The following is a 26,236-nucleotide window of genomic DNA, read 5'->3' as shown; positions in this document are numbered from 1 at the left end:
AGTTCCTCCTCAATTATGTATCTCATAAGTACAACAAAGAAGCAAATTTGTCCTAAGGTGTATGGAAATTGAGAGTGATTTCTGCCTTTTTTGGCACTGATCTGAGAGAAGGGTTGATTTATCTGGGCATTTCATTAATGTAATTGAAGGCGCGGTGTCCTTCTGAGTACAGAGCCTAACCAATGGGCTAGTTAATCTGATCTACCTTATGAAAACAATGGGAGCCTTGTCGTTGGCTTCGACGGGTGCACAAGCAGACACTGTCAGTGAGCTGAGGTTTTAAAAACTAGTGGTAAAATCCTGACCCCTCGGTGTTTCCCAGTAGGGCCGAACTGGTTCTCACTGGGATCTGGATTTCACCTGCGTCCTGTGTACGTCAGCCCCTCTTTGCCCTTCGCCTTTCTGCTCGTCTATCTGTAACCAGCCAAAGTCATGCATTTAAATTAGTTTAGAGAAATATTAGCCATAAAAATATTTCTCGGTAATATAAATGACTGATTTTACAGCCTATTGTCAAAAAAAAAAAAGTTACTGCCGTGTAAATGATGTTAATTTATTACTTTATCTGCAAAAGAAATGCTATGGGCAAAGTTTTTGGAGAATGCTCTCGCATAAGACAACAGGTATGCATTGTGAAGAAACAGGATAACAGGATATGATGCTATTTACTGAGATGGTTTTATTCATGCCAGATTGATATCTGTATTAGACCATAGGTTTTCTTTGCGTCATATTTATTTTAAATGCCTGAAGCGGTGGAAATAATGATCCGTGTTTTATGGTCCTGCATTACAAACTAATGAAACCTGTACAAATCCTGGCAGCGCAGCACGAGGCCAGTTGTTACCGAGCCTTCCTTTGCCGTGAGTTACATCTGCATATGGACAACAGGATCTGTCCCTTGAACCGTACACATCAGTAAGAGAAAAAGCAAAAATCTCAAATTTCCACACGGCTTCCGAATTACCCGTGCTGCGTTTCGCTGCCTAAATGCCCACATGAGTTGATCTGATCGCGGTCTTTGTTGCTGGCGTATCAGATTCAGTGCGTTCCCGCCAGCCCGCCTTTCTCGCCCTGCTTGTGCACGGCCACGCACGAGGAGAGGTGTCCGGGATGGCGGCTGCGATGTCTCGCATGAGCGGACGAGAAGTGACCCATTGCTCAAGGCTCCTGTTGCCTTGAATTCCTCTCCTCTGAGTGGAAAGCGCACTCGGTTGCCTTATTTCTTCATAAAAGTGCTCAGTAGTTAGTCATTGGTTCCTGTTACGATTACTACCGGTCTTTTGAAATGGGATTATTTCCTATGTAAATGGTATAATCTCCCTTTAGTGGCGATTCACAGCCCCCGGCCGCGGGAATGAGTTGTATGCGGGAATCGGGAGTTGACTGTACTTCCTTATCGTTTACTGTTATCTCTGAGAAAGAAATTACTTGATGTATAATTGACTATTTTAAACATGAGTAGCTGTATAATTATTAATATCTGAGACCGATTCATCACAAGCAAATCTAATTTTAACATTTACAGAGTAGAGAAAAGAAAGTTAACTGACCCACTGGAAGCTTTAAAAGAGAAATACTTGAGACCTTCCCCGGGATTCTTGTTTCATCCACAAGTAAGTATTTTGGGAATTTTAATGTTGTAAACAAGCCTGTTGATGCTTCAAAGCAGGTGCAGAGAAATGAATGCAGTCTTAGTCATTTTTGGATTTCCTAAAACACACAGTTTTTGCTGCACCATTGTGGTGGAAAAGCGTAAGCATTGTTCTGAGCTTCTTGATGTTTTGCAGATGAAACAACATGTTTTGATTATAGAGGAAGCCAGATTCAAACTACATGTATGGTTTAGAACCATGTTCCTCCAAAACCGTAGCGTAGCTACCAACGCTTGCAGCTACCCGTGTCTTCTTCAGCACTCTCCCGTGCTCTGGGCCATTACGGTGGAGATGATGTAGATTCAAAGTCGGGCCAGCAAAGCTGAGCATCCCAGTTGTCAATATTTAAGGACTCCCAGAAAGGAGATAAAACCTCCCACCCAATGCTTTCAAGTCTCATAACGCAAAGGCTCCATCTCTTTTAGGTAGCCGTTGTGGGCTACAGCGTGTGCAATGACTTTGTAGGATCCCTGCTCCTCCATGCCTGAAGACACGCTATATGAGAGGGCTGCTGTCTTGTTCATAGGCCATAATCCTGCTGCTTATTTGCTGAATAACAAAAATTTAGGGGGGTCGCCCTAAAACGGTGTAGCAACTGCAATGTATGTGTAGTATAGAAAGAGGACCTGTATGCAAACTATACGTTGCTTTTCTTCAACAGCACCGCACCCTCATTTTGTCTGCCTTCTCCTTGCTTACGGAGATTTTGCTAAAAATTTGGGTTCAACCTTATGCCTGAAATAAAATGCTCTGTGGTATTTGCAAATTTGAACCCCTTGCTGACTCCAGGCTGTTTCATCCTAATAATGACACCCCTTGAATTTTAAGCACACAACCAGGAGCTGCTGTCTCTGGTTCAGCTTCCTCCAATTCCTGGGTAAACCATGCCAATAATCCGCTACAATTTGGCTTTTTTTTTTTTTTTCTTTCAATGAAGGCAACAGTTGTTATGTCCTAAGTTGTATGGAATATATTCTGAAATACGGGACTTCTGGAGAACTGGGAAGAGCAGCTGATGGCCTATATAGTTACAGATGCACAAACATAATGCTATTGCATGGGTGGAGGGTGCAGAAAAACACCCCGTTCCAGTTCCAAAGCCTGTAGGAAGTGACGAGTCTATTAAGTATTAAAATTACTGAGAATTTATGTAAAGGCTTTAACAGCAGCTCAGCACCTCTTGCTGAGTTACCTTACTTGCCCAGGTTGCAAAGCAACAAGTAAAAATTCCCATTTCATAGCAGATAGTACTAATGCACAAATACGCAAACAGGAGCTCAGTCCTCTTTGTGTCCCCTGGTCTAAAACCGGGCAGGTTCCTCTCCATCAAATGAGTGATTCTGTTAGAGCAGCTAAGGGGCTGTAAAGTAAGAGTAAATTATTTCAATGAGGGCGTTTTAAGTACTGTATTGATGGAAGAAACAATATTATTTTGCTTAGCGCTAGCTAGCTTTTCAGAAGGTGTAAATTGATGTCGTTTAGTGAAGTTGGATCAAGGGGCTCTGAAGGTTTTGCCGCAGGTTGGTCTGATGACGGTGGCAGGTAGCGTGGTCGGCGGGTGGGAAAGGAGGCTGTTTGGGTAAAATGCACCCTTAGGAGTTTGTCTGTGGTGGGCAGGGAAGGAGTTGGATACTCTTCTATGTAGCGTTGTATGACTGAGTTACATGGGGAACTGGAGGAGGGCTGATGGGAGTTAGGCGAGGATGCTGTAGTCGCGCAGGTGAAATGGAGACATTGGGCGTTTTGCCATTAGCGGGCAGGATGTCGGGATTTCACCCCTCGTGTTTTTTTACAGAGACTTGGTTAAATGTATTGTTGGTGCCCGAGGAAGGTCCCAGTGTGGTCAACAGGTCCATCAGCGTGAGCAGGAGGTGTGGGATGCCACCTCCCTGCCGCGGTCCAGGCGAGGCGGGGCAGAGCCAGCACCCTCTGAAGCAGGGAGGGCTGCTTGTGCACCCACGTTGCCGAACACGGGGGTGGACAAATATGCTCGTTATACCTTTTTGCTCATTCCTCCACATTTCTCATTGTGCAAGAGAAAAAAAAAAAATCCACGGTGAAGACTGGCTTTCATTTTATCACTTACCTAGCTGCTAGGGATAATGTCTTTAACTTGGTGTGAAATGGATGGATATAAAGGTCATGAGTGTAACATGCACTCTTAATACGTTGTAAAAAAAAACCCAAACCACCGTCACGTGTCCTCTCAAAAGAGTAAATGCCAAAATCTGCTTTCTTGCTGACTTTAATAGAAAGGAGTCTCCTGTTTGCAAAGGCAGAATTTGGCTCGGTATTTATAGAGGACGGGGGAACGTCTTGCAGAAAAGCTGTTTTTCCTTTACGGTCCTGTTCACCCCTGTAAAAGTACAGGTGTGGATTGCACTGCGTGTTTTCATTTTCTGCTGGCAGGATTTAGCTATGTAAAATACGAACAAAATTATTTTTTGTGTCCTACAAGTTTGTGTTTCTGTAAGTGAATTTATTTCTGAAACTTACCATCTGATGAAGCAAGAATTTATTTTTAACTGGATAATACGACAGCTAACAGATGGATCTTTAAAATAGGTTTCTGAAGTAGAGATTAAAGACATAAACCCTGCAGTCCTTACCCTGTCCCTGCCTGGGCACAATTCTTCCCAGTGGCAGTGGCCCGAAAGCTATGAAAATTAGATCATTTAACAGTATTTCACAATAATTTGCCATTATAAGGATTGCATTTTTAGGGAGGGAATACCGCAATGCAACAAATAATTTAGAATAACATCTTAATTAGTATCTTTAAATAAAATCTTAATTAATAGACTGATTGCAATGAGGGTTGCAACGCAGGAATAATGTGTTGTTTTTGTTTCAATTTTGCTCCCAGTTCCAATTGCCTGATCAAAGAATTTGGGTAAGTTCATTGCTTATATTTTTGATTTAATCATTGTGAAATAAATTGCGTAAGAAAAATACAATATGAAAGATAACTTACCACTCAATTACGGAGCGTGCCACACTTTCCTACAGAGTATTGTAGCTGTAGCGGATAAATATCCTTTTATGTCAAATTGGCTTTATTTTTACCTACCTAATCTTGCTGGTTTTATTTGGTGAAGGCAATGGGAGCTTTACCTGAGTGAGGGTTTCAGAATGCAGTTTTTGTTTATATTTGACTGAAATTGTTCCAAGCCGTTTCCTTCAGAGATTGCAGTGAAATTTTCAGGCTGAAATCTTGTTAGATTGCAATAGTTATAAATATTTAATCTGCGTTTGAGACATTAAAGTACAGAGCCTCAGAGGACTTCACGTTTCTCTCTCGCATTGACTTCAGTGGGAGTTAGTCACTTTAATAGCTTTGAAGTTTTGAGCTTAATTGCTCATTGCTGTACTTAAAGCACAAATAAAACACCCATTTATTTGCTGTGTTTGGGTCAAATTTGTCCTGTGTGTATACTTACATCGTCCCCCTTATGCGAACAGGAATTGGGCTTTTAGTACTACAGGATAAATTTAAGCTTGCTCTTCTATTTTTATAAAACGTTATTTTTAATACGTCTAAATTGTTCATGAAAAAAAAGAGCCACAACAACTGCTTTTGCAGATGCAACTCAAATAACACCGTGTTTTGCTCCTGCATTGCTGGCTCCTCAGCTGCAGCACTGAACCCATAAATACTTGTCCCAGATTTTTCCCAACCTTTGGGCTTCGGAGGGGAGAGCTGGAGCCAGCCGGCTGCGGCTCAGGTCCTGACTCAGTCCCGCTCATCACTCGCAGTGAGACGTGGACTAATTTCACAAGACGAAGCCAGAATTTCGCAAAATGAGATCCGAGATCTTCACGGTCTCTTTCCCGCGTGCGTCTCTGTACGGGGCTAGTCCAGGAGCCCTCAGAGGTGCTGCCCCTGCAGATTGGCACTTAGCCCTGCTCTCCTCTTCAGAAGCAGCGACGCACGTTTGCTTTGCGTACACGTGGCTTTTAATCCCATTTTCTCCCTGTAAAGCGATGGTTTATGCAGCTGCAAAAGATGCACTAGGATCCTGAGGTGAAAGGAGCTAGGCAGGCACCGAGGGACTCCTGCGAGCATCCATAGACGCTGAATGAGCTCAAGAGGTAGGAGGTAGAGTTAGATGCCAGGCTTGGAGAGCACAGGAGGTGGTTCCCAAACGTTTTCTTTGCAATAGAGGGAATTCAGCGTAGCACGTGAAGGATTTGGGATTTGGCCCGGGCACCCTGAATCCTCTGCTCTCAGAAAAGTGGCTCTGTTTGGGCATACTTGGGAAGTTGAAAAACCCAGTGCAGGCTGTTTCTTCTGTCCGCTTTCCTTGACATTGGCTCGGTCCTCAAATTTCCGTCATCCCGCTTCTTTTTTGTGAGCGTGTCTCCTGGCCATGCCAGTGCTTTGAGCAGCTGCAGCAGAAACAGGTATTTAAAACATAAAGTGCCTAGAGCAGGATGCTGATTCATGGATGAATCTTCATCTTGAGAGATTTGAATATGTCACACGAGCCTTTCTATCTCAATTCACAGTTGCGTGTGCCATATATTTCAAGATTATTTCAGATTGTTTTTCATTGTTTGGCAGGAACCCTATAGCGCAAATCAATGGGCAGCACCCTCTCTTGAATGGCTCACGATTTATTTAGTCTGTAGACTCTTTCATCGCCTTCTGGTCCCATCAAGAGAAGGTTGCTATAAAGAGGGTTCAGACTTCATTTGCAATAGCTTTATGGAGCATCATTGTAAATAATTAAAATAACTTTACAAATAAATGAAAAGAAATTTGGTGAGTGCATTAACAAAGCTTTTATTTTACTGGGCTTATTTTAGGACACGATCCGTTCTGTTAGATCAGCTAAATCCCCACCAACTGCATTAATACAGCTAGAGTTATTCTGGAACTATACTGCAGATCAGCAGGAGGTTCTCGCTACTGCTTCATAAAGCTCAGCCACGTGTGATAGGTCTCTTGAATGTGAATATAGCTCAGCCAAGTTCCATGGCTGGATGTCCAATACACACAGTTTGAAGACAACAAATTCACTAGTCGTAGTTTTTAGAGAAAGCATTATAACTTGAACTGGGGAGGGAGAAATCCTGAGCTTTGGTGGTTGGGTTTTCACGATTTCTCTAAATAACACTAGTAAAAATAGAAAGCAAACATTTGAACAATTTTTTTTCCCATGAGTTACAGCCATAAAGTCAGTTGTTTTTGCGATAATAGCAATGAAGGAGTCGCGTTTGTAAAACATGAGGTCATGTAATTCATGACATTGTCTGCTAGATTATTTCATATCATCAGGTTATTCTTAAAAAGCAGCAACAACAAACCTTTGCTTTATTTATGCCACTTTTTCTTCTGTTGGTTAATAAATTTTAAGAGAAATATTCAAGGCCCCAGCTGATGATATCTTGCCCGTTGAAATGTTTATAAATACTTGTTTTAGCCGATTATGGTAATGTCTGCATTTTTGAGTCGGAGCTGGGGAATTGCGACTGCATATTAGTTTGCGTCAGTAGGAGGTTAATAGCCTCTCAGGGAGCGGGAGGGAGGTGGGGGAAAGCTGCTTCCTTTTCCAGACATCTGGACACAGATAGAATCAACAACTCTTATATATGTAAATCAAAAGTTACTGTTCTATATAAAATACTGTCATTCACTGATCTCAGATTAGGAGCAGACGTGACTTGTCCATAAGGCAATAGCTGTATGTAATGTAATAGGATCTTCTCGCTCTCCTACCTCCTCGGAGAGCTTTCTCCGTGGACATGGCAATTACGCTAATCCCATCTTTGGGGTCAAGCTGTGCCTTCCTCCCCGTGCCCCGTTCAGGGATCGCCACAGCCCTTGGGTGCTCGGCTGGGGTGCAGACCTCTCCTGAAAGCGCTGCCCGGCGGCTCAAGCCACACGACCACCTGCCTGGTGGTCCCTGGGGACCATCCCTGGAGAAACGAGGTGGCCACGAGCATCCACCTAACCTTCCAAGACAGATGCTATTGCTAACAGCTTGCTCCAGGAGTTTGGTGGGTTGCTCTCTGTAGCATCTCCATGGTCAACACAGCTGCTGTGGAGGCAAGTCTTGCTGTACCATCAGCAGTAACGGTGTTTTGAAAGGAGTAGGAGCTACTTCGGTTGTGTTTCAGCTAAAAGAGGGAGTTTCATTGCGGAAGAGGGAAAGCCATCCCCTGGGTTAATAATTAGTCAAAAAAAAAAACAACCTTGGAAAAAAAGGCTAAGAATAAACTAGTGATTTTTACAATCATTGAAGGTTATCAGTGAGTCCACCTAGGGGAGTCTCTGGGATCTGAACTGTGGCGTATGTCTGTGTATGACGTAGAAGAAGGGTGACCAGGCAAAGAGCAGAGTTTGTGGCTGTTTATTGAGAATAGCTAAATCCAAAGCTGACTGTGAAGATTTTGCTGAAGATTCACAGAAAGCTGAGTCACCGGGGATTAAAATAGCAATAAAACTCAATGTCAGTAAGTACCCAGTAACGCCAAGGGAAAAGTGTGATTCTTAACTCATGTCATTCAGGAAGAAGATCTTGGAGTCGATAGTTTTATGAAAATATCATCTGAGTGCTTAGCAGAAGGGAATTGAAAACATCATTATGTTATACTGCTTTCAGGTCTTGAATACAGCTGAAGTCTCTCTCAAAAAGGACGTAGTAGAATTAGAAAAGACACAGAAAAGTGCAACAATGATGATCAGAGGTAGGGAACAGCTTCCATACAAAAAGAGACTAAGCAGATTTTGATTTTTTCAGCTTGGAAAAGAAATGCCCGAGGGAGCTGTGCCCCAGCTCTGTGAGACCATGAATGGTGAGCAGAACCTGAATGAGAAATGGTTATTCATTAGTTTTAACAATACAAAAAAAAAAAAAATGAGGGGCACCCAGCTGAATTATCAGGCAAAAGGCTTAGAAGGAACAAAAGCCAGTATCTTTTCACATGCACCTAATTAAATTGGCGAACTCTCCTTGACAAAAATATAAATGGATTCAAAAAGGGTTTAGCCAAATGAATGGGAGCCGCAGCCACCAAGGGCCATTCAACACCGTAATCGAGATGCAACCTCCAATTAAGGTTCTCGCACCTCTCCTTGCTGGTGCGTGACAGAAAACACTGGGGAGAAGGTCTGTCCCTTGCCCGCCCTCCTGCGCATCCCCTGGGGCCACTGCTTGAAACCGGGGTGCTGGTTTCCCAAAAGCACGTGTCGGAGGTTTTATAATTCCTGCTTGGTTTTGGTGCCTGAGTTAGTCCGCAGCGCGACAAACCCCAGATTTCATATGACCCAGTTAAGATTTTGCAGTTAGACTGACGAGCGGGGGCTGTCTACCTGAATATAAAGTCATGGAGAGCATGTTGTGGGTCTGGGGCGGCAGGATTTTATGGGCTGTAGCAAGCCCGGGTGCCCATCTCGCGATAGGGAATTGCATCCTGAAAGCCCCGAGCACCAGCACGCTCCAGGACTTCTTAAGAAAATGCCCTGATTTTGGTTCCTGGGAGCCCTATCTCCAGCAGATAGTAACTGCTATAATTATCCTGACAGCAGTGGAGTGCCACCGACTCCTATCAGCAAAGGCTTGGGGCCGAGCACTTCCCGTTGTTGCTGGTGCATTTCTTGAAAAATATAAATCATACCAGGTGACTACATGGATCAGTCTTTAAAAAAAAAAAAAAAAAAAAGCAACAAACACAATAGTCATTCCTATGGTGAGAAACATATTTTTGGAAAGCGAGTAGTACTTTAAAATAATTGGAAGTGCTTGCGTTTCCTCTGAATGAGGGATTTAAGATTAGATGCTGGTTTCATACCTATTTTGGGACTGATGTAATCCTGGAGGCAGTGTTGGAGGTAGCGCTGATCTGCATCGCCGTACATCAGAGAAGAATCGGTCTCAATTTCTCCCCTGCAAAATCCTGGAAATAAGAACTGCAAAAAATAAACATGACTAAGCCATTTTAAATGTAAAGGGGAAAATAGTTGCTTTAATATATTACTAGGGGGGACCACGTACATGAGAAATGGTGATCCAAAAATGATTTAAAACCACTAGATAATGAAACTGACTTGAATATTAAATATACATAAATAAAACATTTATTATACTTCTCAATGCCCTTATTATTCTTCACCATAAATATGTGCTATCATAACCCATGCACTGTCTTGTCACTGCTAATCAGCCCCAAGGCCAAAGGTCATTTTTCATTCACAGCATTTATTTTCCACAATTGCAAAATAGAAGAATGAATTCTTGCGGGGAACAATTAGAAGGAATTAAAGGCAGTGGAAAGACTATCGTAAAAGCTTTAAAAATCAATTCCCAACTAAAGAAAAAGATGAAGTCATCTAAAAAGATATATATGGTAATGTTGAGTTGTACGGGTTGATAATGACATCTCGGTGCCAAGGTAGAATTACCTCCTCTCCCAGCAGCATCATCATTACATATCTCACGCCTGTGATCAGTACATGTCAAAATCCTTCATATTGACAAATGTGCTGTCCACTTGCATCTGTGGAGAATGTTTTAGCAGCTGAGTGATTATGAATCAAACCCCAGAGCTTACAGCCCCTACTGCCTTGCAATGCTTTCACATTTGTTGCCTGACAAGTAAATGTATCTTGACTTCCCTCTGAGATTTTTTTTTTCCTTTTTTTTTTCCACCGTGTTTGATGAAAGACATTTGGCAAATTGGCAGTGGTACCCTGTACATTGCAATTTGTCCTCGGCATTAGGAATCTGAGCATGAAATGAGAGGGCAGGCTACAGGCTAAAGGGAAAAAAACCAAACCAACCCGAAGCCAGAGCTAACCAGCACGTGAATAGTCATTCCAGGAGACAAACGCGTAATTCTGCCCATTAAAATAAAATTCAAAGAAAACAACAAATGTGCAATCCTTCTCATTTAACTAAAATTTTAAAATTCCAACAATTGGAGCAGTCTCTTAGGGGTTTTGAAGAAAGGGCTGGAAAGGTGTGCTCAGCTGAGGAGCGTTCAGCATCTTGTCTTTCAGATCATTTCCTCCTTCGTTACAAGCAGGGTATTGCACAGGGCTCATGCTGTGGTTTTTATGCTCTGTAGGTGAGATCTTGGGTTTCTTTTTTTTCATTTGTTTGTGGTGTTACGAAGAGGCAGATGGTTACTCTCACCTGTCAGTAGGCTCAGGAGCAGTCTTGAACTCTCCAAGTGCCAATGTTTGAGGTTTTGGAGCAGTTTTTCCTGGTCAGTTCCAGACACCTTAAAGGAAACCATTCTCCAGAAATTATTTAATGCCTAATCCCTGAAAATTAAAGCCCTTTAAGACAGCTAACCAAGAGCGGAGGCATCTCGAAGTGCATAGGGTTTGCAAGCAACTAAAGGTAGAGCAGGAATATTAAGACGTTGTAGAAAAACAGAATAGGCATCTAGCGGGTAATGTAAACACATAGCACCAAACCCACCAAAGCTTCATTCCTTACGGATTTATCTCATGGTCTTTGACTGTGATGGGCAAGAAGACTGGACTGAATGCTTGGATGTGGCTGGGACATTGACGGAGCCTCTCTGGATCTGGCTTGTTGCAGCCCTTGGTTGAGCTAGAGTGTTCAAAAGGAGTCCTCTGCCATATTTATCCTCTACAAGTCCTTTAAAAAAACCAAACCAAACCAAAAAAAAAACCCTGTAGGAATTCAGTTATTGCTGGGTTCTCTATTTTTTCTGTTGATTTCGTCAAAAATGGCCAATGGTTTCAGTAGGTGGGATGCACAGAATCATAGGCACACCACCACAGAGCACGACTGCATAAACTGGAATTTTATAGAAGCTGAGGCGTAAAAAGAAGAAGAAATGAGCACTGGGTAATTTAGATTTTGTATGGAAGCAGCTTTCCATTATAGCAATCAGGAATTCCATTATAGCAATCAGAAGTTCTGCTGTGTGCTGGCCTTGCAGAGGAACAGCACCCCGCTATAGCAGTTACGGGTGTTATTCCAAGTGGGGCAACGTCGTGGCCACCACCTTGCCTAATGTGCCCCATAATTTTTGTGACGGCAACTCGACATTTGCTTTTTTTTTTTTGCTTTTTTTTTCCCTTTTTTATTTTCCCTTGGCACCGTATGTCGTTTGTATTTCGTGTTTCCAGTGAGGGCAGAAAGCCGAAGCAGCATTCACCGTGACGGGTTCTGTGCTATCTTCTGTTGCAGATGTCAGCTATAGAAAACATGGCCGAAAAGCTGGAGAGCTTTAGTGCCCTGAAACCGGAGGCCAACGAGCTGATCCAGTCGGTGCCGTCCATGTTCAACTTCCGCGCGCCGCCGAGCGCCCTGCCCGAGACCCTGCTGCGGAAGGGCAAGGAGCGCTACACCTGCAGGTAGCCCCAAAACCGCCCCACGCTCCCGACATCCCCCCTGCTCGGACAGGTTCCATGGAAAGCGTTTGGCTTTGGGGCTCTTATTTATTAAATTACTGTTGTTATGAAACGAAGAGTTTGCCCTGTATCGTACCGGCTTGATAAATGAGGTGGAAACTGTTTTATAAACAATTCTTTTTTCCAAATTTTCTTATCGCTTTCATATGCACAAGTGTGCTTTCATTATTGATTTTTTTTGATCATAAACTACAGACGTGTTTTTTCTCAGGCTTCTGGTTTTAATATCCAAAGGGATCAGTGATAAAATACATGACTTATTAGGTCTCGTGTACAGACTTAAAAAAGAACACAATGAAGATAGTCATTGTACGTGCAACCAAAATGAATGGGAGCTTTGTCGAGGAGAGTAGAATTAGCTGCGCGGGTATTTTGAAGGCTTACACATCACGTTGTGAAAAAATAAATGGGATGTTAAAAGTGAAGGGATGCAATCCTCAAAGTTATCACGTGGAGCAGCCACCACCCTCATTCACTTAAGAGCTCGCTGTGCTCTGTCCCCATGCAAAAATGGGCTGAATGTCATTAATAGAACTGGGTCAATTATGAACTGAATATTAAGATGTTACTTCAATGAGGGGGGGAGGGCTCATGAGATTATTATTTTTTTGCCATTATTGTTCCTGTGACATGTTATCGAGGTTGGAGAATGTTTTTTAAATTGCGTTATTTAGATACCTCTATCATCTCCAGAATGCGCAGGCATTTGACATTGGCATATCAGTTTATCTGATCTTTTTGAAAACATGTCACCTTCTTTCAAGACATGTTGTTATAGAAACATACCTTGATGGATTAGGTCTTTGAGTCTTGTCTGCTCTGATCCTATTCAGTGCACAGAATGATGTCACGTTTGCTGACACGTAGAATTGGTTGAAAGGTTTGAAATCTGCTTACATGGAGGCAGAAATCCAAGCCTTTAATAACAGATTCTCTTGATTCCAAATCTGAACGTGACAGATAATCACCTAGCGAGCTTAGACATTTTGGGTGATCTTTAAAACTGGTGTGTTTTCTTATATCCCTTGCTTACGCGCAAGAAAAGCTGTCGGTGCCAGCAATTCCAGTCCCATTCTTATGCGTGTGTGTGTCTCAATCACTTATATTTGCTGAATGATTTTATTGAAATGTCATTACACCAAAGCATATAGTACCGTATATTAATGATTCCATTTGGGCTATGTGTCCGGGGCAGCTCAAATTGGGACAAAGCCATTGAAGGTTGCATTGTCTTATCACACCTTTTCTTATCACAGATACTGTGGCAAGATTTTCCCGAGATCTGCAAACCTAACACGTCACCTGAGGACGCACACTGGAGAGCAGCCCTATAGGTACCGCCACCCCTTACCCGTGTCTGTGCCTGCGGTCAAGTGAATAAAGCCAGGCGATGAGCGCTCAACAGCCTTGCTCGGCCAGCTCCAGCGCTCGCTCCTTAGCGTTGATGACCCATCATTGCGTTTTGGTCTCCAACAGGGCTTTTTGCGTTCGGCGCTGATATTCAGCTTTGGAGCTGCGGAGATGGGGCAGGGTTTTGGTCCTAGTTAGTGAAGTTCTTTTGGCTTAGGCAGCTGCCCAGGCACCGTCTGCAAGTCCTGCCTTTGCCTCGCGGGATAGCTGGCACTTCTGAACCAGCATGGTTGAAGTGATTTTCAATAGGGCTCATGGTCATATTTTCCCTTGCAAAGTTTTTTTTTTTTTTTGTAAGAGCTCTGCGGTGTTATTTGCAGCCTAAAGTTGGGTGTTTTCGTCAATCACCTGACGTCTGAAAGGTCCCGGTTGCAAAGGCGTTACTGTATTTATTTGTTTCCTGCCTAATCTGGATCCTTTTTGAGGTCTGCTTAACCAAAACCCATGTGGGTGTACTCTCTTGTTGATAAGAATACGTATGTGATATTGTATCCAGGACAGTCACATGCAGAAATGTGTATAGAAGCTTCACCTTATTGAAAATGAAAGACTAATTTAAATCAACTGGAAAGAAGCCAGTTCATGTTCCAGTAAAACAAATGCACCAATTTCTGCATTTTATGAGCTGTAAAGAGCAGAGTAAGCTCATTGTTTATGAGGAAACAATATGTTTTTTGCCTCTAGTCTCTTTGGGAAATGAGATTCACATCTAATTTCATTGAAGGAAGGTCTTGGTGCATGTTATACCCGTCCGCTACATAAAAGCCACAAGCAATTAGTAGCATAATGGACGATTTCAGCCCTAAAAAAAATTTGACATCATTGACAAGCATAGGAGAAGCACGGGAGAAGTAAAAGATTGAAAAACTAAAGTGGTGAAGACTGTTGGCTAGTTGCCAGCCAGAGAATTTGGAATAGTTATAGTATGACTTAGTAATGGCTTAAAGAGCAATACAGTAAAGGCTTTAGGGACTCCAAATCGCTACAGAGTATGAAAATTGATGCCTCTGGTACCAGAGTGATAGACTAAACTACTCACATTGGCACAGTATTAAAGGTTGAGATTGTTTATTGCTGGTTTTTGCAAGATAACCAAATTTCCTCTGGGATTAGCAATCGAGCAAGCTAATTCCTCAAGAAAAGATTTAATCACGCAGTATAATTTAGAATAGGAAAAGAAATAGCCCTTTTTACCTTATTTGAGCATTAGAAGAGATCTGTTTCATGTTTTTTCCAAAAGTGTTTAATTGTATTGTATTGGCAGCACATGAAACAATAGAGTTATTGCTCTACTGTTTTCAAACTTCCCAACTTTGCGTGCAACAGTTTTAAAAACATGGGAATCAATTACCCCAGCTAATTTGATGCCATTAACTCTGAAATATTATGCTTATTCCTAAAGGCAGTATTTAAAATACAAAACCTAATGTGAATTAAAGTTAAAAAACCCATCGTAGAGGTGACGTCTCTTTTCCAAGAACACAGCTCTCCAGTTATTCGGCCAAAACTTGTCTTTATTTCAGGGAGGGTTTTGCCTCAAATAGGGACCAAGGGACTGCAGTTGGGTACTGAGGCTGAGCCCAGAAGGTGCTTCATGTCTCTTAGGACAAATCTTACATTTCCAGTTACTAACAAACCCTTTTCTACCTACCTGTTTTTGGTTTTTTTTTAGATGCAAATACTGTGACAGGTCCTTTAGCATATCTTCTAACCTGCAGAGACACGTCCGTAACATCCACAATAAAGAGAAGCCATTCAAGTGTCACTTGTGTGACAGGTGTTTTGGTCAACAAACCAATCTTGACAGACATCTAAAAAAGCACGAGAACGGGAACATGTCTGGTATGTATGCCTTTTCCCTCCCCAACGTGCCCTCCGTGCCGCCAGCGTTCATACACAGGGACCTCACGTTCACTTTCAATACTACGGGGTGTCAGTAGGCGCACGTGGCTCTGCGCTATCTGCTCCCATGAGTGGGTTTTTGGAAAATATGTAAGTGCCTAAGCTGTGCTGACATTTAAAGTGCTTTGAAAATCCCAGCGTAAACTCTATCCTTGTATAACTTAATACCACTGGATGATGTCTTTTCTTTTGGTTTTAATTAAGCCAACCGTAGCGTTTTGAGAACAGACTGGGAAAATTGGTTTAATCCCATCTCCGCGATCACTTGGCTCTCAATAGGAGTCCTAGATTTAGAGTCTCAGGGGGCACTCTGCAAGATTTTCTTGGCACCCTCTAAAATATTCCCACTGTCAGGAGCTGAAAAGCTCTAGCTATTGTGGAGGTAATGGTGCCTCCCGAGCCCCAAAGCAAATCGGTCACCGCACAGCAGCAGCAGAGGCAGCGGCAGGTAGTGGATATTATTGGTCTGGTTTAGGTATCTGCAGGGTTTAATAAAAACCCTCTCTGCAGTCTTTCCAGTCTACGTTTTGCTCCACTGGCAATAGCCAGGTACCTGCAGTGAATGCAGAGCTGTCTTTTCCCCAATGCAGAGAGAGAGACGTCTGTCACTGGTCTCTCAGTGCTAATGAACCTGGGTGATTATGTCAATGGCTGCTCCGTATTTTAAGCAAATCTGCATAATTAGGAGCTAAAATGAAGTTCCATTTGCTCAGTTCGGCCGTTGGTCTAAGACGGTTATTGACTGACAGTCTTGCACTCGCAAGGGAACAGGAGGGAGATGTGGGAATAGATACTTGGCAAAAGCAATTACAAACCATGGAAATGGCACCCAGCACACAAGCAGTCGTTATGGCTGGAAACCACCTTCGCCCATGGATAACCATACTTCCCTTCTAATTACCGGTTTTACAGCTGGTAGATCACTATGACCAACTTTTCTGGGTCTCACCCATTTTAACCATCGTTTCAATTTCCATTTGATGTAAACGGTTAAATATAGAAAACGTAAAGGAGCAACAACAGAAGTCCTCTGTTTTGCTTTAAGGTACTGCAACATCTTCACCTCACTCAGAACTGGAAAGCACAGGGGCAATCCTAGATGACAAGGAAGACTCTTACTTCACAGAAATTAGGAATTTTATTGGAAACAGCAACCACAACAATCAATCCCCCCGAAACTCAGAGGAGAGGTGAGTTGCGACTGATCTGCCTTCAAAAGGTGCCACTCTTCCTTTTCCAGATGAAACCTCATTTTTCACTTTTGATGAGTTATTTTACCAATCTGGTTGCTTCAGTGTTCACCTCGGTGCCTTATGGAAAGAAACGTGTTGATTCCCTCCCCATCGTGCACGAGCATATTCCCAGTGGCAGATGCTGGTCAGAAGGTTCATCTGTGAACACATTTCTCCTTGTATCAGGAGGTCTCAGTTTCAAGTTCCCATCCTCGACTAAAGTCTGTTGAAAAATTCCCTCATTTTACATTCACAGCAGAACAGGTGAATTCTACAGCCTGTGGCTAAATGTAGAAAGCCTTACGATTTAAATGCAATTTAAATGTGTAATTAATGAAGTAGACTAAGCTAAATTCTTGGATCAAATGAAAGATTATAACTGAAATTCCTTTCCCGTAAGTAACTCAATCCCAAGAAAGATGCTGACTAGCAAAAAGCCCGTGAGGGTGTGGGTAGGCATTGGTAGTCCACAGTGCTCTGGCCTGTGAGAGACTTTTTCCTACTAAGATTTATTAAGTATATGGGTGTTTCAATTCTTCTGAACTAACAGAAGAGAGACCACTTCTAAATATTTTCAGCTAATAAAAATACAGCTAAGCAGAAAAGGCTGTAGCGTGGATACACATATCAGCTATACGTATTTCTTTGAGACTGGTGTTGCATTATGCATTATTTGCGCTTTTGAATTGGCATTACATTATCAGCATCAAAAATTTCTTACTGTTGGTGACAAACTCCGCCGTCTTCTCAATTTCCAGATGCCTTTGTGAAGGGCTGAAAATGGTGGACATAACACAATTTCCATGAAAGCGTTGGATTAAGTGATTACATGCATATTCAAATTTCATTCCATCTTGATTGGCAGTGAGGGCTTGGGATTTTTTCTTCGCACATCTGGTCTCAACATGTCCTCCGACAGGAAGTCAGCAAAGTGAAAAGGTTGCTGGGTTGTGCAGTGTTTCCTTTCTAAATTTGGCACTTCAGACTGCTCTTGATGGATATTTTATCCCTGGCAAATTGCTGCATTTGAAAGCATAATTAGAGAATCTGTTTTCTTAATCACATGACTTTTGTTCCTTTGGTTGTAGTCCATCTCCCTTTCATTTCTAGCAGCCTCAATTGAGCATAACAAGCAAGTTGGCAGCCCAAACTGTGCTCAACAATTTCTTATTTCTGCCTATTTAAATAAAAGATGATAAAGAGGTATTGCTCTGATTATCTTAGAGGGGGGTGGCTGCTTCAGCTCTCCTGACTCTGCACAGCCTCAGATTTTTTGATACCCTGATATAAACAGACCATTCCCTAGGTTTTTTTTTTAATGCAATACTAAACTCGTAACAATCAGCTGGAGTTTGCTCAGAAAATAGATGTAACTCTGTTATGTTTAGGAAGACGATGCTACTGTTGTATAAGAAACTAGCTTTCACTTGTGTCCGCTCCGTAAGAAAGTACATCTGTTACAACAGCAAGTCGAACGCTAAATACCAAATACGCTGCTAGGGCTCATCCTTATCTTGCTCAAACTTTTGGTATATTCCATATTGTCCCGCACAGTTTGAAGCACACGGAGTCTAAAGCAAACTGCGGGCGGACAATACAGTTTCCATTTTTATAACTGTATTCCTGGAAGAGTAAGGACCTTTTGCACAATGAGAACAATAGATGAATCAAGACCTCCGTGCTACGTAACGCAGCGGAGCAGATACGCTGGTAGCGTGAATTCATGTAAATCCACCGAGTTCAGCCCTTCTACACCACTACTACCTCTGGCCACGCATTCGTCAACGCGGTGGCGGTGCCGAATTTCTTTAGCTCTCGTTTAATGCGGCGGACACGATGCAGCTGCAGATGCTCAGAATCCTGCAGGGTTGAGGCCGTTAGCAAACGGGCCCCTGCTTCAGCGTGGATATTATGTCCTTGATAAAATCCCGTAGGAAATAGTTAAGAGAAGTCATTGTCTGAAAGCAAAAGAGAACGTAATAACAGCGGGTAGACCAAATGGTTTTCCATGTGTGTATTGCTATAATTACTCATTTAATAAGAATAAATGCACTTAAAATGCTATTTGACCTTTCTTTTCATTGCTTATTACCCTTCAAATCAGTCGATAATGTAGTTCAGCATAGAGGCAGTATTGCAGACCACTCTTCAGGTCTTCAGCTGAAGTCCCTTAGGTTCCCATGTATGTAATCCATATGTTCAGTGAAGTAACGTGGCTTCCAAATGGGTGGTAGTGTGCAAAATTAATTATGCATGTAATTTTCACTTTAAAACTCTGAATGCAGTATTGGATGTCATTTTTGAAAATGCCGGATCTGATTTTCAGGGTTTCTTGGCCCCTACAGCTTCTGTTAAAAGTCAATGAGTTGTTTTGCCCAGACTACATATATGATTGGAAACATGAGATGAAATAATGCGTGAGAAAATTTGGAATGGATGTCTGAACGTATCTCCGTTTGAACAGTAGTTTTAGGCTCCCAGGATAACAGGAAAATCCCATGCTGATGGCACTATAACGTCCCATTGATTTTTGAGTGGAATTTTCTCCAGTACTGCCTAAACGTCTGAAGCTAAACAAGATACAAAATACAGAAATGACTTTATTCTACTGGGACGGATCCTTTTCAGATCTGCCTCCGACAATCCGCTGGTGAGGAGCTTTCATAACTGATTTGTGATTATTGCTTGGGTTTGTTTTGGTACTTTCAGAATGAATGGCAGCCACTTTAAGGATGAAAAAGCCATGGTAGCCAGCCAGAACTCGGATTTGCTGGATGACGAAGAGGCAGAAGATGAAGTCATGATGGACGAAGAAGATGAAGAGAGCGAAGTTGCAGGGAAAGCAGTCAAAGAGCCTGTTACGAGTGACATGCACGAGGGGACTCCAGAGGAGGATTACGAGGAAACGAGTACTTTGGACATGAACTGCAAAGCTTCCCCTGGCAGGTTGGTTCCTTCCGAGTATTGGTGTGCCCGATACGCGAGATAAAAACAATAACCCATACAAAAGTGCCAGCACCAAACTGTGTGCCGTGGGAACCGGTCCCAGGCAGCCAGCTTCCCAGTTACGATAGCAACGTGCGTCTGTGTTTGGGTCAATACCAGCCCTGTCTGCAGTCTCTTCATGCAATCCGTAGCCCTTAAGAGGAAAAATAACTGTGCTCGGGGAGCTATTGTCAGGTTCTGGGTGAGACAGGAAACGTTCATGGGAGAGACGTTATCTGCTCCGTCAACTGACCTGGATCTCCCGAAATGATCTTGTGAAAGGCTGTGGAGATACCGGGAGAGAGACGACCTCTCCCTCCCCTGCTCCCGCTGCCCACCCTCTCCTCTTTCGGAAAGAAAAGGGGAATTTCTTTTATTTCAGGATCATGGTTCCACAGGGCAAGGTGGTTTATGAAATGTAAATAAGGGTGAAATTGCTCAGATATGTAAATCTGGGAGGACGAGGGAACGCAGAGAGGATCGGTTAATTGACATTAAAACCTCTGTGGTGTTTTTGTAGGTATAAAGAGGAGGAGTATAATAAGACTGGACTTTCAGCTTTGGACCACATAAGACACTTCACAGATAGCCTCAAAATGAGGAAAATGGAAGAAAATCAATATAGTGAAGCTGAATTGGCAGCTTTCAATACTTCCCAGCTGCCAGAAGACCTAAAACAACCATTGTACAGGAAATCCAAATCCCAGGTAAAAGCTTAACTCGGTTAAAATGTTACTGTCGCCAAATACGCGAAGGATTAAACCGTTAGCGTGTGGCAGGCGAGGTCATTTCAGCTTCATCAGACGGGGCTGAGCTCCACGTCTGCAAACCTCAGCCTGTCCCGACCTTCCCCTCCGCTCCAGGGAGGCACGGCGGGATCCTCTCGTCTCTGATAACGGAGGTTTTGCGTACTTTTTTGCTATTTTTGTTCCTGTCTGCCACCCGCAGAAATGCCATGGTAAGAAATAGTCCCACTCTGCTTTCGTACAACTGGCGTGGTCCCACTGGTGCCGTGGAGTTTAGCTGCAGCCTCGCAGGGATGGGACCCAGTCGTCTGGCTGGCTTGGCTTTTTGGTGTTTTTTTTAAAAGTCTATAGAATGTTACCTCCCCTGGGTCCTCAGCATGTTTTAAAAACAGCAATAACTGGACTGACATCTTAGTGCTATTTCTTGATTTTTTTTTTAACATTAATTAAAATGGGTCTTTTTAGCCCCTTCAAAAGATTCCCGTTTTAAAAATTGCAGAATATGCCTGTAGAAAAGGTCAGCAAAGGAGCCTGTGGTATTCGGTGAAATACAGGACCAGCCAAGGGATAATGTGATTCCTCAGGCTCTTGAAAAGAGCCTCTTGTGCCAAGAATCTGAAGGCAAAGGAGACTCTGGGACCTTGTCTAGTATCAAAGGTTTCTCAGATCTTCGTGAAACCAGATGAAAGCAGAAATTATTATTACTATTAGCGAGTCAAAAGTGTCAGTGAAAAGGTTGGCAGCGGTTTTACCTAATGCACTTTGATATTTTTTAAGTTGGGAACAGCAGTTGTAGCCTCAATGATGCCCTAACCGCGTAGGGGTGGCAAGCGCAGATCCGCGCCGTGGGATCATGACCTCTTTGTCCTCCTTCTTTCCCCGTCCAGGCGTATGCGATGATGCTCTCTCTCTCCGACAAGGACTCCCTTCACTCCGCATCCCACAATTCTCCCAATATGTGGCACAGTATGGCGAGAGCCGCTGCAGAATCCAGCGCCATTCAATCCATCAGTCACGTATGACATTGTGAAGTCTTACCGAGAATGGGACCAAGTCCAAACCAGTAGCATGGCTCTTTCATATATGACTATTTAAAAGACTGCTGAGCAGAATGCCTTATAAATCTGCAGGGTCACTCATTTAAAGTCCGGTGACCTTAAACTGAATAATTTTAAAAAGAAAGAAACTATTTATTCTCAATATTTTGTTTTGCACAGCAAAGGCAGCTGCTGACTTCTGGAGGATCAATGCGACTTTAAAAAAAAAAAAAAAGTTTCAGTGGATTATGTAAACCGGGGCCAGGAAAAAGTGTCTTGCAGTTCACCCGGCTTTGAGGGGCAGGGGCAAAAGGGTTAAGACTGCATTGATACACACATGGGCACTCCTTTAAAGTAGGAACTGAATTGATTTTCTTTTTGTATAAGATAGTTTGACACAGGATTGGGAACAGTTGCTTTTATGTACAAATCTCTTCATTAAAGCTTTATGCATTTTAGCCCTTCAAAGAAAGAAAATAGTTCTATCAAATGCACACTATCCATCGTAAATGTAGAAAGAAGTAACAGGGAATATTTTGTTCTCTCCGTAATTCTTTTGCCTTCTCAACTGCATTGTTAAAAAAAAGGAAAAACAAGGAAAAAAAAAAGAAAGAAAAAAAAAGAACTCTGAGAAACAATACATAAGAGGCTTGTGTATATTGTAAACTATGAATGTTCACTACTCCAAGAAGCTAAATCATCCAGATAATTCCGTGAAAGCACCGCGTTCATCGACAGCACCACTAGTTCAAATCATTGTAAGGAGATTTTAATTTTTGACAATCATGTCACTATTTTGTTGTATTGTTTCCTTTCCCCCCCGCCCTCTAATTTCTTCTTTGTGTCGTGTGTACCATGTATTTATTTGTTGGCAAACGATTGTTTGTTGATTAAAATAGCACTGTTCCTATAACAAACAGCACTGCTCCAGTCCCCCACTGCGTTACGATGTAAGGCACCCATGTACTTCAAAAAAAGTGAGGTGAACTGATCTGTGTATATGGGAGTGCAAAACAGTGTTTGAAATTTTCTTACATTCCTCTTTTATTTTATTTTTGCCTTTTAATGAACTAAATAACTAATAGATGCGACTTAGGTTTTTTTTTGTAATACAGTAAATTGATTCAATTGTATAAACAGTTATAATTTCTTCATGAAAGCATGATTCTTCTGATTAAAAAACTGTACCCAATATTTTATGCTGGTTGTCTGCGAGCTTGTGTGATGTTACGTTCATGTTAATCCTATTTGTAAGATGAAGTGTTCCAAATTTATGTTTTAAAAAAATAAATAAATAACGGAAGGTATTCAGTTATTTTTTGGGGTTTTTTTTTGGCCTATAGTGAGGGACCAGATTTATTTTTCCTTTTGTTTATAATCTCATTTTGAAATAATCGGCAAGTTGAGGTACTTTCTTTAAATGCTTTGTACAATGTAACTGTTACGCATTTCAGTACATTACTATGGGAGGATCAACTTAAAAAAAAAAAAAATAAAGGACTACAAAACTGCAGGGATCTTTTTCCTTATTGTCTTGTTTTTGTCTGGGTCAGGGCAAAAGTGGCGTATTTTATCTGCAGTCTGGGGAGCAAAGACTCTGCCTGTGGGGTCATTAGGATAAGGGTAACTGGAGGATGGGGCACTGCAAAGCGTCTTGACTCGGGCGTGCAATTTAGGGCCCGATCCAGAGTCTCAATAGCCGATCGGAGGGTTTTAGATCAGTCCTTTAAGCTTCAAAACACTCCCTTGGAAAAGAGAAATATTTCTCTCATTTCACAGGAGGGACCGGTGCAAGGTCACCTTCGGACGCTGCTGTGGCGCCCGGAGCTCGGGCTGGTGCTGCACCCGCCGGCGGTGCTCATGGGGACGACGTTGGGAAGCAGCGGCTTGGCTGGCTAATAGCAAAACATTGACTCGCCGGAATGATAAAAATCCATAGTTGAGAAGCTAACTGGGCCTCCAACTGCCTGAAATGAGCCTTTAGGGTCTAAAGGGGGGGAAAAAAAAAAAATCTAGTTTGAGCGTATCATTTGAAATCGAGTCCAAAGCCCTGCTTCTTCTGGACAAGCTGCAGAGCGGTGCGAGATGGGATGTCCAGGAAAAGCCGGCATTGGCCCAGGCAAAGCACGTTTTCCTGCTCTTGCCATCAGCAGAGAGAAAAGGACTGAGACAGCTCCGAAGGGGACCATGGGGATGTCCCTGCCTGCCACCCCTGGCCAAGCTTGGTCTTTGCAGCTACTGCGCAAGGCTGTCCTTCACGTTTAAGTGGCTCGAAAGAGTGAATGTGGCACGCTGTGGAGTCTTTTTGTGCGGTGGGACTAAGGATTGCTATCACCAGACGCAAACCAGCTGGCACGAGCAAGCAACGAGGGAGCGCGGTTGCTGGGTATCGGTAACCCAGGGCGGTTAGTAACAAACTGCGTATTAAATGCAGCACCGCCCCAGTGGGAAAGGCATGTTTAGGGAATATGGTTTGTGGGAGGTTTGGTTAAATCTGGCTCCACTGAAGCCGAAAATACCTCCAAAGATGGAGGCCTTGTCTCCAGGCCAAAGGCGAGGGGTGCTCCTCTCTGTTTCAGTATATGAAGACCTCTCGTAGCCCACCAGATCCTTAAGTTACATTTCAGAATACCCTATATGTATCATTCTTGTCTTCAGCCTAGCTCTGGTTTGACTTGTTTTATAACCATCACGTAGCGACAGGGGCATCGGCGGGGCTGAATCCGAACGCAGCGAGGACAGGCGTGGGCTGCCTTCGGTTTGCTCTTGCAGCACCTGAGCCTCAAGCACAGGTTGCTGGCAAGCTGAGACCTACAGACCAGTGGTTTTCATGCAGGAAGCCTAAACCACACCTGAAAAAAAAAAAAAAAGGCAAAAAAAAAAAAGCCTGTGTGCATGTTCTTGTGCTCACTTCGTTGGCCTGAGCCAACGGTCAGGTACCTGCAGATAATTGCATAAATAGGCTATTATTTTTAGTGCAGTTAAAGTCACCGTGAAACTTGGTTTTAGGTTTCTGCCAAATAAAGAGAACAAATAGATTAATCAAGTCAAGTTTTATCTGCAAACAACTTTCCAGATCGTTTTCCCCTTTAATTTGATGCAATGACAGTTCTTATCAGCTCTGCCCTAGATGAAAGGGGGTTTGGGAGGTGGAGAAAGGGTGGGACAGTTTCTCCTGGGTTTAATGTTCTGGGTTACGGTAGCACACTCCCATCATATAACTGTCAGGGAAAGTACTCCTTGAGCTGAGCCCTAGGGTTAGTTTAACCTGCGCATAACCAGGTCTGTTGACCATCAGGGAGCGGCTGCCACCGCCGCATCGGATCCCCAGGCTGATATTCCCAGTGAGAGCCTTGAGCTTTGTAGTTTCACGTCAAAGCATCCCACGCAGCGGCACTGCCGACCGGGTGCGATGAGCAGAGGGGGCGAAACATATCACAAGGGGTCCTTCAACTCCATGTAGCCACCTTACCATCACCTTGATTTCATCGCCTTTTCTCAACGGTAGAGTTATTCACCCAGAGGAATAGCTGAAAAGCAAACCCAGATTTGATTAGCTATCTCATCCCCCAAATAAACAAAGAAAACTGGGTAATTTTTGTGTTTGTGTCTTACCCTCCTCAACGGACCACACAGATGCACTTGTCCAGATGCAAACAGATTGCTAAGTGAGGACCAATGTTTCTGTCTTTCTGCTACATTTTTTTTCTTAAGAAAAAAGTAATTTCAATACTTTTTAAAAAAAAACTTTCAGCTTATTTCAGCATCATCCTGCTGTTCACCCCGCTGTAGTAGTTTTCCATAAGTCAACAAATCATTCCCGTGTGATACAGCCTTTCTAGACAAAGGAGCTGCATATTACCGCCTCAATTCCTATCTACCGAATCTAACAAAGCACCACCATGACAAGATGATTAATCAATATTTCACCCTGGCCCAGATCCTCACTACCACGGCGGGTCCGAGTCGCTGTTCCCATGTCAGCCCTGCTGTTTTACTGCGTTAATAGCCACATTTGCGGAGTAATGGGAGGGGAAGTTATTATAAAAACATTTGCGAGGCTGCTTTTGCTCAGCGATTCAGTTTGGCCCATCGCTCCATGCATGTCTTGAACTTTAAAACTTTCTGTCAGATCCCTCTTGCTCAGACGTACGGAGAATTGCTGCAAACTCCTGGATCGTCTCGCCGCGCTCTGCTGCCTTCCAGCTATATTAAGTCTCATTTGTGGTTTTGCTGGTCAGTCATATAGCGGTGTGGAAAAGCTAGTTCATTTTAAAGATGCTTCCAGTAATGATTTAAACAAAACAAAGGCATCCAGCACCAAACAGAAGACCCTTTCTCCATGTCAAAGACCGCGTACCTTGCCAGGACTCCAGTTATAAGAAAAATGTATTCTGCAGCCTGGCCAAAACCATCCTCTTTCCCATCCCCTTGAACGGCTGTGTAGGTTTGTGAGTATACCTAGTCTGTGGCTTCCAATAACCCAATTAATTCATCTTTTGTTTCTATTCAGAAAATGGTGCCAGCTTTAGGAAAGGCTCAGCTTTACAATTCAGAGTCACTTAATGAAGTCTGGGGAGAGGATGAAGGGGAGAACATAAAATAAAAAGTAAAAAAAAAAATACCGTATTCCTTTTCTTTTCCTTTTTTTTTTCCCCCAACTCAGAATCCTACTAGAGGAAAACAATTTTCAGCATAAATTTACTGTTTTCCCAGAATTTAGATTTTAATCAGTCTAACATTTAAATAAACCCTGGAAAGAGGCCCCATTGCCACGCGGTGATTCAGGAACTCGTGGTACGTCTTGCAAGACTGAAGCCTTTTTCCCAAAACTACTGCCTAAATTTTGCTTGGGACCGGTTGCCCCCCTGGG

General features: G+C 42.9%; 1 protein-coding gene across 4 annotated transcripts in view; it reads left to right on the top strand.

Annotated features, from left to right (window-relative positions):
* MECOM (MDS1 and EVI1 complex locus) overlaps positions 1-21,968 on the top strand; it is a 36,872-nt gene extending 14,904 nt beyond the window's left edge. For 2 of the 4 annotated variants that reach the window (XM_009582081.1, XM_009582080.1), the window contains exons 6-14: positions 1,529-1,616; positions 4,522-4,548; positions 11,828-11,994; positions 13,308-13,385; positions 15,134-15,303; positions 16,409-16,553; positions 19,305-19,541; positions 20,101-20,287; positions 21,214-21,968. In XM_009582081.1, coding sequence (XP_009580376.1) covers positions 1,529-1,616; positions 4,522-4,548; positions 11,828-11,994; positions 13,308-13,385; positions 15,134-15,303; positions 16,409-16,553; positions 19,305-19,541; positions 20,101-20,287; positions 21,214-21,348 — 1,234 coding nt within the window. In that variant the 3' untranslated portion in view covers positions 21,349-21,968. The remainder of the gene's footprint in view (positions 1-1,528; positions 1,617-4,521; positions 4,549-11,827; positions 11,995-13,307; positions 13,386-15,133; positions 15,304-16,408; positions 16,554-19,304; positions 19,542-20,100; positions 20,288-21,213) is intronic. The other 2 variants (XM_009582083.1, XM_009582079.1) reach the window with 1 other exon arrangement.
* The last annotated feature ends 4,268 nt before the right edge of the window (positions 21,969-26,236 follow it).

This window comes from Fulmarus glacialis, unplaced genomic scaffold (genome assembly GCF_000690835.1).
Source record: "Fulmarus glacialis isolate BGI_N327 unplaced genomic scaffold, ASM69083v1 scaffold25647, whole genome shotgun sequence".
NCBI lineage: Eukaryota > Metazoa > Chordata > Aves > Procellariiformes > Procellariidae > Fulmarus > Fulmarus glacialis.
Note: the sequence above shows the minus strand (reverse complement) of the source record. Positions and strands in the feature narration are given on the sequence as shown.